This window comes from Engraulis encrasicolus, chromosome 6 (genome assembly GCF_034702125.1).
Source record: "Engraulis encrasicolus isolate BLACKSEA-1 chromosome 6, IST_EnEncr_1.0, whole genome shotgun sequence".
Taxonomy (NCBI): domain Eukaryota; kingdom Metazoa; phylum Chordata; class Actinopteri; order Clupeiformes; family Engraulidae; genus Engraulis; species Engraulis encrasicolus.
Window position 1 is genome coordinate 26,840,182 of NC_085862.1, and position 12,240 is coordinate 26,852,421.

A 12,240-nucleotide genomic window follows, 5' to 3' on the forward strand; every position below is an offset into this window, starting at 1 on the left:
AGCTACTACAGCAATGAGGAAAGATTTGTAAAGTTAGTAGCCTACACGGACTGTGCAGTTTTGCAGAGCTCCTACTAAACGAACAGTTGCGACAAACGGGAAATACTTCAATAGTTTCTAGATGGGATTTAAATCTGCCACGCATATTTCCAATACAGAAGAAGAAGAGAATAATCTTCACGGGAGCTGAGGAAATCGACACTGAACAACGAATCGAGGAATTCCACGGACCATAGTGAGTAGCGAAAGGGAAATAGTTCTGTAGGTTTCCTTGTGCTGGCAAAGTCTTTGACACATTATACATTGCATCTATTTATGCGTGGGCTGCTGTATATTTTCTTATCTTTAAGGACAACACCCTTTGTTAAAGTTATGCAAATCCCAGATAAATTGTTTTCGGATGCATGGTTAGGTTGTTCCGTTTGGGAGAGGACGCGTGTTCCCAAAACGGACATACCAGAACTTTACGCAAAAACTGGGGATGTAGACCTAAATATGTCGTTTATTATAGAACGTGCCCTATACATTGGTGTACATTTTTAATAGAAATTAAGACTTACATTTCTCATATCAATGCTGATATTTAGTAACAGTGTGAGCTGCTGCGACAAAGACATTACATTTTGCCTTTTGTAATTAATATATTGTCCCTTATTATTACTTACATGGTTATTACTGATACTTAAGCCTTCATTAATGCTGAGAACCAGTCTTGATAGTCGATACTGCACCATTGAAAAGAGGCTAGCCTACATGAAAAGAACTCAATGTCATGATGTGAAAGATGACTAGTTAATTATTAATGACAGCTCTGACACCAGAAAAGGAAGTCAGGTGTATACACACCCAGCCGCTTCTTTGTTTGCGCGCATTAGTCATTTCACCGGGCTGCTGCGTCCAATTTCGTTTTGAATTATGCTAGTTTCAGCTGAGTCAAGACAACACAAGGAGAGCGGTATTTCAAGAATTTGGACTGAGTATTAAAAATGCTGATTGCCGCTGTAATGCTGAGTTTCAAATGCACCTTACAGTATTTGTTGCACTCAGAATGAATATCTTGATGTGCATCTCCGAAAATAGTCAAGGCCACTAGTTGTGATCCCTTTGCTCAGATGCAATGTATTAATTTAACATAAGCAGCAGTTTGTCTGATTTCATATGCGAGAAAATGTCACATTGTCATGTTTCATCCGGTTTTGCCAGAAGATGAAATGGCATGTTGCTATAACCATGCCCCTTGTTATAACTGTGTTATATGTGAGGTGGGAAATGTGACTGTTAATCCATGGCATCCCAATAAAAAAATATCACCATAAATCATAAGTGTTTACAACACTGCAGAGAGTCAACTTACACCTGCAGTGAGTCAGAAGTCAGTGTAAAACTCTGCAGGTGGTCAGTGTAATTTCAACTCATATTTACATAACATAGAGTAAAATTAACCCTGAAAATATCACACTGACCAAAGATTAGGATCAACCCCATTTTTGAATGGGACCAAATGTAATCTGAAGTGGACTTAATTCCAACTCTTTAAGAGTTATATACTATCACTGGTATTTGTTACTGTGTAATAAAAATCCTTGTATGTTTATTCCCAAAGGTCAATATCATCACTGGTATTTGTTACTGTGTAATAAAAATCTTTGTGTTTATTCCCAAAGGTCAAAGATGTCTGTGAGCAACCACGAGAACCGGAAGTCCCGGTCCAGCTCGGGCTCGATGAACATCCACCTCTTCCACAAGACCTCGCACGCCGACAGCCTGCTGACGCACCTCAACCTGCTGCGCAAGCGGCGCGTCTTCACGGACGTGGTGCTGCGCGCGGGCAACCGGGCCTTCCCCTGTCACCGGGCCGTGCTGGCCTCGTGCAGCCGATACTTCGAGGCCATGTTCAGCGGCGGCCTGAAGGAGAGCCGCGACGCCGAGGTGGACTTCCACGAGGCGCTGCACCCCGAGGTAGGGATGCAAACGATTAATCGATTAATCGATTAATCGACTTTAATGGATGAATGCGTTAATCGATTAAAAAAACATTAATCGCAATTAATTGCCAATTCAAACGACAAAACACCTAGGTGAAATGGGCATGTTTAGTGTGTGTGAAGAGGGGTGTGAATAGTGGAAATGTTTAAATCACCTGCGGATTAAATCATTTAAACAGAACTAATTTAAATGTAGTATTTGTATCTCAATTTTTAATTTAAATTTTTAGATTTAGAAGGTTTTTTTCGAGAAACGTTGAGATTTCGGGGGAAAAACTCTGCTTATCAATTAATGGTAAGTCGATCGATAAGGCAATCAACTAATAATTAATGAATTAATCAATAATTTGCATCCCTTACCCCAAGGTGCTGGAGCTGCTGCTGGACTACGCCTACTCGGCGCGCGTCATCATCAACGAGGAGAACGCAGAGTCGCTGCTGGAGGCCGGCGACATGCTCCAGTTCCACGACATCCGGGACGCCTCGGCCGAGTTCCTGGAGAAGAACCTGCACCCGTCCAACTGCCTGAACATGATGCTGCTCTCCGACGCCCACCAGTGCCAGCGGCTGTACGAGCTCTCCTGGAGGATGTGCCTGGCCAATTTTGCCACGCTGCACCGCACCGAGGACTTCCTGAACCTGCCCAGGGACAAGATCCAGGAGCTGATCTTCAGCGAGGAGCTGGAGGTGGAGGACGAGAGCCTGGTGTACGAGGCCGTCATCGACTGGGTGAAGGCGGACATGGAGAGGAGGCACGGCGACCTGCCGGAGCTGCTGCGCTGCGTGCGGCTGGCCCTGCTGCCCGAGACCTACCTGCTGAAGAATGTGGCGTCCGAGGAGCTGGTCATGGGCCACAAGGTGGGCCGCGAGATCGTGGAGGACGCCGTGCGCTGCAAGATGAAGATCTTGCAGAATGACGGCGTGGTGACGGGCTTCTGCGCCCGCCCGAGGAAGGTCAGCCAGGCGCTGCTGCTCCTGGGCGGACAGACCTTCATGTGCGACAAAGTGTACATGATCGACCACAAGACCAAGGAGATCACCCCTAAGACGGACATACCGAGCCCTCGCAAAGAGTGCAGCGCGTGTGCCATCGGCTGCAAGGTGTACGTCACGGGCGGCAGGGGCTCTGAAAACGGGGCGTCGAAGGACGTGTGGGTGTACGACACGCTCCACGACGAGTGGTCCAAAGCATCGCCCATGCTCGTCGCTCGGTTCGGACACGGCTCAGCAGAACTCGATCATAACTTGTACGTAGTCGGGGGACACACGTCTTTAGCAGGCTCCTTCCCAGCCTCCCCGTCCGTGTCCCTCAAGCAAGTAGAACAGTACGACCCGCAGGCCAACAAATGGACGCTAGTGGCCCCTCTGCGCGAGGGGGTCAGCAACGCGGCCGTGGTCGGAGCCAAGAACAAACTCTTTGCCTTCGGAGGGACCAGCGTCAACAGGGAGAAGTATCCCAAGGTGCAATGCTTCGACCCGTGCGAGAACCGCTGGACGGTGCCCGCCATGTGCCCACAGCTGTGGCGCTACACGGCGGCGGCGGTGGTGGGCAACCACGTGGTGGTGATCGGCGGAGACACAGAGTTCTCGGCCAGCTCGGCGTACCGCTTCAACAGCGAGACGTACCAGTGGTCCAAGTTCGGCGACGTGACCGCCAAGCGGATCAGCTGCCACGCCGTGGCGTCTGGGAACCGGCTCTACGTGGTGGGCGGCTACTGCGGCGCGCAGAGGTGCAAGACGCTGGACTGTTACGACCCCTCCACGGAGAAGTGGGACAGCATCACCAGCGTGCCCTACTCGCTCATACCCACGGCCTTCGTCAGCACGTGGAAGTACCTCTCGGCGTGACGCCCGCAGCAGCCGTGTTTAATCTGGTGAGTTTAGAAAAATTCCCTGCATGCCTTACTACTTAACACATTCCTACGTACAGTGGAAAGCAGTTTTCCATTACATCCCAATGTGGGGCTTTGAAAAACGGTAAGTAGATTTATGGGAGTGTAGCAGAGTAATGAAAGTGTAGCGTCTTGGAGGTTAGTAAGCAAGCAGCGCTCCTCAAAGCAGATGAAAGACTGTGCCTTTCGGCAAAGTGTCACTTAGTGTAAATGTTTTACCCTTGCCATGGGGATCCGACTGAGGCCCAAACAAAACCCAAACAGTTGGCATAGGCCGCACGTTTTATTAGATGCTTGGGTCTGCGTTTGCCTCATAAATTGTTGAAAAATGCTCTAATGAGCCCCGTTGGGTGTCAAATGAGGTGCTAAAGGAATGCCGGGACCCTAATTACAAAGTAGACGTGGAAGCCACAGGCCCCAAAAGCCTCGCTAGAAGAAAAAAAAAACCCACCAGGTTTGTGCTTTGTTGTTTTTTGCTGCCCCTGGTAACAAGTGCACTCTGAACCATGGACAACAAAAAAAAAGGGTGAGGAAAGAAACATACTTAATTTCTCCAGAATTTGCTTGTGTATTTACTCACTCACTCTGCGTCCGGTCCGGTGTATTAATGTGTGATTGTGTGTGCACTTCCTCTCACTGGCCATTCTTTCAGGAGGTGAAGGAGCTGATAGCCTCCATTGTGCCTCTGACAGACCAATGATAAAGCAGCGGCCCCATGCCCTGGCCTGGCCGATTTGCATTTGAAGGTTTCCGCCGGTTACCATGATTAAAGAGCAACGTGACATTGCTGGCCTTGCCTGGCCTGGCCTGCCAAGGCTCCTGGTTCAATTATTACCCCACACATACAACACACACCGGGGTTATCTGGAAACATTAACCCTGACTTCCTGCGCCCATATTTGTTTCTTTGGGATTAATTAACCTACGTAGGCTCGGCCTCGGACACATGATAGCCGCTATCATATCTTGGAGCCTGTGTGACTGGCGGCTTTATTTCAAGCCCGTTAGACTAGAGCTGTAAACTCTGTTTAAAGGGCAACACAGTACAAGTCGTACAGGAAGTAATGTTTGCTGTTACTCAACAGTAAACAGCTGGCAGGGTGGAGAGTAGACGCATGTCTGGGCGAGAAAGGTAACGCGGTGCGGCGGCGGCCCCCCCTTCTGAAGTCCTGCCACCACTTCACACAGGCTGCTGATAGCGCCGCCGGCACCCCCCACATGCTCTCCAGTTTCTGTTTGCGTTTGAAACTTCCCCAAGGATCACTTCGCCTTGACAGTGTTTTTTAATCATCCTCAGTTGGACGTCCTTAGTCAAAGAGGCCTGACAAGAACAGAGAACAGAGTGGGAAGAGCTAGGAAGATAGAGTAGAGAGAGAGAGACAGGGGGGAGTACTGTAGATGTAGGGAGGGAGAGAGAGGGAAAGAGAGAGAGAGAGAAGACAGAAGCTATATTTTGCAGCATTTGGCAGCCAAGAGACTCGAAACTAAAAATACCCAACTACTGCTCCTCTAGCTGTCGACTGTCGGCAGAGGTCAGGGAAACAAATAAAGAAAGTCCACATTTCTCTGTGTCGCTCCACTGCTCATGTTTACCGAGAGAGTCGAGTGACGCCAGGTTTCGGATGCCTGACATGGCAATGAAAGGGTATTTTGTTGTGTGCCCACATTAGGCATGCGTTTGAATGTCCTCCCTATAAATTAATCGGCCAACGAATTGGTGGGTCCGTGCGGAATGAGGGTGTGCCGTAGCCAACATAGTTGCTTATTAGAGCTGTAACGATACACTCAACTCACGATTCGGTTTGTATCACGATTTTTTACCTACAGTTCAATAAACCCCACGATTTCTGAAATGTATCTCATTTGAAGCTTGGAAGCACTATCATATCGTGTCATACAGTTGCTTTCTGGACTGAAGGGTAAAAAAAAATCGGAAGTGCATATCACGATACTGCCTCCTTACATCTTCACAAACGATACAGTATCGTTACTCTTGAGTATCGCATCGCGATTCCTCGGTTCGATACAATATTGTTACAGCCCTATTGCTTATAGCATCTCTGACTACCAGGAGCTGCATATTTCGATGTCACCATTAATCAAACTGCTGATGCGGATGAGCTCCTGCTCTCTCTCTCTCTCTCTCTCTCTCTCTCTCTCTCTCTCTCTCTCTCTCTCTCTCTCTCTCTCTCTCTCTCTCTCTCTGCCACGTCCCAAAGATACCACATGGACATACCGACGACAACTGCCCTGTGTTCAAGTGCAACACGCTCTCTCTCTCTCTCTCTCTCTCTCAAAGCAAACATCGCTGTATTTGTCCCTCGCAAACATGAAGGCTCTTCTTACTACAGGCCAAACAAGATGACAGTTTGTAGATAGAAAAAAAAACCTGCAAAGAAGGCAGAGCACTTTGTCAAAATCAAGGCAAAACACAGTAGAGAACACCAAGGAAGGAAAGCAAACCAGGGAGGCAAACTAAACCATTCATCTGATTTGCATCCTTCCTATAGCAGACAGCTTTGCTTTTTTGAGCGAGCTTGGCGAGGCGAAGGCCTGCATTCTAAACAGGCTTCTGTCTCTCTGTCTCTCTGTTGGGCTGTGACATGGAGCACCTGGACCGGGGTCAAGGGTGACGAGGCGCGCTTCGGCTTGTTTACCCCGACAGCTGTCATTGGCCAAGAGGAGGCAAAGAGGGTGGGCGTGGCGTGGGGTGATGGTGGTGGGGTGTGTGTGTGTGTGTGTGTGTGTGTGTGTGTGTGTGTGTGTGTGTGTGTGTGTGTGTGTGTGTGTGTGTGTGTGTGTGTGTGTGTGGGTGGGTGGGTGTGTGTGTGGGTGTGTGGGGGGGGGGGGGCAGCACTTATTCAATACTAATGTTTTATTAATGCTTCTGAAAGCCACGCGAAGTGGCCAGTGAAAGACACATTCTTGGGACATCTGTGTGCAACAACCCCCCGCACACCACCCCCACCCCCTTTAGAAACACATACACGCATACACAAATACACACACGCGCGTGCTGCCCTCTCAACACCCCCACCCCCCCCCCGACCCCCGCACAGCACCCTCGCTTACTCTCCAGAGACTTTGTCCCGCTGCGCTCGCCTGCACAATTGGATTTGCATAAACCTAATAGCATTTTTATTGCTCTTTTCTAAAGGGTGTGAAAAAGAGGAAACGGACTGGAAAGAGGGGAAAAATAAGACGCCTGGAGTGACTTAATTATGTTTAAGCTGCAATTCGATTAGCGGTTATTAATATATCATCTGTCAGTGCCGTGGTCCATTTTCAACAGCTCAATACATGACAAATTTTCAATACAACTTATATAACGGCAAAGATCATCAACTTTTCAACTTGTCACCTCAAGCATGAAATGTTTTTCATATTTGTCTAGATTACAAGCAACTGTTTCAATACCAGTTATGATTATGTTCATTCTTAACTCTGTGTGTAACCACTTTAATGTCAGTGATCACTGCAAACTAAGTTGCATCATAACTGCAAACTTGCATCAATTTTGCAATATATATGCACACATGTATAGTTAGTTAGTGCGTGTCAACTCATAGGAAGAGTAATGAGATGGCGCCTTAGTAATTGACCCATTTGTCAATAGAGTGCAGGGCTGTGGTAATATCTTCTCATTAGTGAAGCGTGTTGTATATTCATGTGTGCCACTGGGGAGCCGTATAAAGTCCAAAGCCGATCCCTGCCCCATGCCATTGTGTGTGTGTGTGTTCCACTGTCATTTCATTTCCAAGCCCTCGATAAACAGATGTGTCCACACTAAGACGCTGGGTCCAGAATGTTCCACCCAAGGGGGTAAGGTGTTTCACCAGGGCCCCATGTATAAAGGGGGCCCACACACAGTTCCATATATGTTGCTATTTGGCTGGGGAGGTCCATTGGAGCTGATTGTACATAGGGTTCACAATTTGCTGCTACGTCCCTGGTTCCACCTCTGCTTTACATAAATGAGCTGCTGTCCGCTCAACAGAATTTACGGGTGCACTGAGGTACCCCTCCACACCACCTTTGCCTCTTTTCCACTGCCAGTTTTCTGGTAGGCCTACAGACAAAGTGTGACTCGGCCGCCACTTTTTGCTTTTCGAATAGGCGCGACGACTCTTAAAGCAAAAAGTGGCGGCCGAGTCGCGCTGTGTCAAGCTGTAAGCCTACCAGAAAATCGGCAGTGGAAAAGAGGCACTTGTCTACTCCACACCACCTCTCCTCTACTGAGGCTGAGCCAGCGTCTGTACAAAAGCTGCTCTTGTTTTCTTTCGAAATGAGAGATAAGAGTGCTGCTGTTCAAAGGTGACAGACAGTGGCCGCCGCCAGAGTCGGTGCAAGACAGGGTTGAGGAAAAGGAGGGAGGGAAAAAAAAGGTCGGAAGAGCTTAAGGACGGACGGCAGACACAAAGGGAGAGTGGAATCCAGCGCTGCGCTGGGCTGGATAGTGAGGCCTTTGTGCTTCTGTTGTCTCTTTTGGGGGTTGTAAAAATGAGAGGTGGGGTGGGGGTGTGTGGAGAAGGTTGTGTGGTGAACTGACTGCGGCTTTGGTTGTTTTGTGTACTTTGCCCTGGCCTGACCAACCCGAGAAACTGGTTGGTTCTTAAAACTGCGCGGAAGGTTTGTCTTTGCCACGCAATTAAGTTTTTTCATCACCAGCCAAAATGCCCAGTAAATGTTACGTAATCTTACTAGCCAAACACACACTCACTAATGGGTCAAATTGGCTAGTAGTAAGTTGGTCTTTTCTACCAGCCAAACTGAAATTTCACCAGCATTTGGTTGGTTGGCTGGTGTTAGTTTAGAGCCCCACGAGTCCATACACTAGAACACTTGTCAATTGCATGTTCCATCTGGAAAGAGAGTGAAAAGGAGAGCGCTAGATTAGACTGAGACTGAGACTGAGTCCGTCCCATCACTGAATGTCCCAGTTATAGCAGGATTATGTAACAGCTCCTGGAGGTGGCACAGAAATACACTCGCAGGGTTGTTTTTTTTGCCGTTCTGATCACATGACCCTTGGGGCCACAGCGGAGCAGAGTCGGGCAGGAGCAGGAGTTGCAGGCAGACAGGACAAAGTCATCTGAAAGGGCCCCCTACCCAATACATGCAATGGAATGGGGGGACCCATTTCTGGGCCCCCTACAGTGTCTCCTAGGGCCCGGGACAACATATCCCTTTGTCCTCTCCTGTCGGCAGGAGTCGCATCACAGGTAGCCTCAGAATAACACAACCCAACGTCTCGATTTTAAGAAACAAGCAACAGGAGCATGTTTTCGAATGTGTGCAGCCATTGAGAGCGGAGAGTGGGCCCCCACTACACTAAATATAAAGCTGCTGCCCCGGTGTAACGCTGATCTGCTCTGCTGCGGAGCGGGACAGTAGTATTTTTAATCACCTCTAGCGGAACAAGGCAAAACAAGGCTTGGTGTGTGTGTGTGTGTGTGTGTGTGTGTGTGTGTGTGTGTGTGTGTGTGTGTGTGTGTGTGTGTGTGTGTGTGTGTGTGTGTGTGTGTGTGTGTGCACGCACTCACACGTGAGTGTGTCTTTGAGTGAGTGTGTGTGTGTGTGTGTGTGTGTGTGTGTGTGTGTGTGTGTGTGTGTGTGTGTGTGTGTGTGTGTGTGTGTGTGTGTGTGTGTGTGTGTGCACTCACACGTGAGTGTGTCTTTGAGTGAGTGACTGTGTGTGTGTGTGTGTGTGTGTGTGTGTGTGTGTGTGTGTGTGTGTGTGTGTGTGTGTGTGTGTGTGTGTGTGTGTGTGTGTGTGTGTGTGTGTGTGTGTCAGGCCTGAGTAGAATGTTCCAGAGAAGTGTGTGTGCGTGTGTTTGCGTGTGCACGTGCATGCGTGTGTCTGTGTGTTAGTCTGTGTGTGTCTGTTTGTGTGTGTGTGTGTGTGTGTGTGTGCATGTGTGCGTTTGTGTGTCTCCAAGTGCCACTGTGACTGTTGTGGAGTGGAAACTTCAGAGGGAGCCTGTACTGATCCGTGGAGCACGTGGATAGTGTACTGTACACAACAGCACAGCAGCAGCCTGAGCAGGCCCTGCCTGCCGGGATATCATATCCTCTCCTCTCCTCATGTAGAGTAGAGTAGAGTACTTTTATTAATCCCGAAGGAAATTAAGGTGTCTGTCAGTTTACATAAATACACAAATACAAAGCATACACAAAGACATTATACACATAATTGAACATTACAGTAAAAGTATATCTTGAGTACTACCGCCACACATTATGTTCATGCCCTGCTGCAACCTGCACATTACCAACCACCACCGCCTGAGATGCACAGCTGTCTAAATAAGGACCAGGGGCAGGGCAGGAGAACAAAACCAAAACCAAAAAAGTAGTTTTTAAAAAATGTTAAAAAATAAAAAAAATAAAACATCCACTAGATTTGTCTGAAGAGTTTTGCAACATTACTTTTTATATCATCTATCTAACGTTGGAATGTATTGGCATAAAAATGTTTTATTATTGTAAATTAACTTTGTACATTTGGTCATATGAGCAGGAGAGGAAGGAGTGGAAAGTGGTTGTGATATTTTAAGATGGAAAGGTATTTTGTTGCTGGATAAATAAGGACATGGGTCAGGCAGGAGTCTGCAGATTTCACAAAAATGTGAGGATTTCTTAGTCCTTGAACCCTAGAGCTCATGGAATGCTTTTCTTCTGTTCCCCTTCTCTCTCTCTCTCTCTCTCTCTCTCTCTCTCTCTCTCTCTCTCTCTCTCTCTCTTTCTCTCTCTCTCTCCCTGCAGATCATCGGCTGGGCGGCGTTGGAATGCCTGCGTGTGTGTGTGAGCCTGTGTCCCCTCTGTGGCTGAGGAATGTGGAGGGGATTGGAGTGGAGTGGCGAAGGAGAGGAGAGGAGAGTGGGTGGGAGGTGGGAGGTGTTGTGTACCGTTGAGGTGGGGGACTGGTGGTGAGCTGTCAGAGTCACATGGACCGTACAGCAGATCAGTGGAGGATGAACCGGGACTAATGACAGAGCTATGGCCAGTAGAACCCCCCCGCACAGCCTCACTCCCACCCCTCTGGAGACAGCGTCTTAAGAAGCTTCCCTCCTTCTCACTGCTCCACTGCGTCGTCTCCCCCACCCCCAGCCCACCTCCACTCTCTCACCACCCCTCCCTGAGCAAATACCTCTGAGCTGTGGTGGGCATTACGGAGGGCAGGGGTAGACCCGTGAGTGAGCCACCATGCCCTCATGTCATGAGATGGTGGCACCTGGACTGGCATGGAAAAGCCCAACTGACTGAAGCGTGATGGAGGGGCTTATTGTTGGGGTATCAAAAGGCGAACTCAACTTCAGGAGTGAAATAAATAACTTTGTTCGGTGTGCGAATAAGCTACAAACTTAAAAGTAGATGAAAAATCCGCACTCACAAGCTGAGTCTTATTATTTGCGGTAAATTTGCGGGAGGGTGATGACTTAAGGGACGAAATGCGGACATGGTGGTAACTGATGACTAAATAATGAGACTCAGCTTGAGCTTGTTGTTGGGGCATTAGCAGTACACTGCTACCGAGATGGTGATACTAAAGACTGTAACTCCTATCAAGACCCTCTTTTGAAACGTAACAACAATTTTCATCCTACCAAACCTTCTTATAAAGGTTATCTGGGTTCTGTACATGGATAAGTCTGTTGGAATTTTTTTTGAAAGCCTTGTGGTTAAAATGCCTTACATATCAAAAATCAGCAATCCCCTCTTGTTGTACGAAATGCTATGTGGAGAATGTACTTCACAGCTTTTAAATGTCTCAAATGCCTCTAGAAAGTCTGACTCTTTAGATGTCTGGGGATTTGAGTTTGTTCCTTTATTATCTGTATATGTGTGTTTGTATGTTCTGTATGCCTGTACATGTATATATAGAACTTGTAGATAGTTTTTTATATTTGTTGATGAAAATAGTTGTATAGATTGTTACCGTGTTGTCTAAGTAGTTTTTTTGTGAATGTATCTATACCTTAGGAAATACACACCCTCCGCCTCTCCTCTCCTCTCCTCTCCTCTCCTCTCCTCTCCTCTCCTTCCCTCTCCTCTCCTCTCCTCTACTCTCCTTCCCTCTCCTCTCCTCTCCTTCCCTCTCCTCTCCTCTCCTCCCCTCTCCTCTCCTCCCCTAATCTCCTCTCCTCCCATCTCCTCTCCTCTCCCCTCCTCTCCCACTCTCTCCTCCCCTCTCCTCTCCTCTCCTCTCCTCTCCTCTCCTCTCCTCTCCTCTCCTCTCTTCTCAGCACCCTTTTCTCTCTCTGCTCTATAAACACTCGTGAGCAGCCCCCATGTCCCACATCATTAGTAGACACATTTTGCTCTATACATTCACCCTTGTCAGTCACACCTCACAACTTGTC

General features: G+C 48.0%; 1 protein-coding gene across 1 annotated transcript; it reads left to right on the forward strand.

Moving 5' to 3' along the window:
- Positions 1-32: 32 nt before the first annotated feature.
- Positions 33-11,934, forward strand: enc3 (ectodermal-neural cortex 3). Its single transcript, XM_063201087.1, has 4 exons — positions 33-235; positions 1,665-1,959; positions 2,352-3,859; positions 10,643-11,934. Exons 2-3 carry the CDS (start codon positions 1,672-1,674, stop codon positions 3,831-3,833), a joined length of 1,770 nt encoding a protein of 589 aa, XP_063057157.1. The 5' UTR covers positions 33-235; positions 1,665-1,671; the 3' UTR covers positions 3,834-3,859; positions 10,643-11,934.
- Positions 11,935-12,240: the final 306 nt, after the last annotated feature.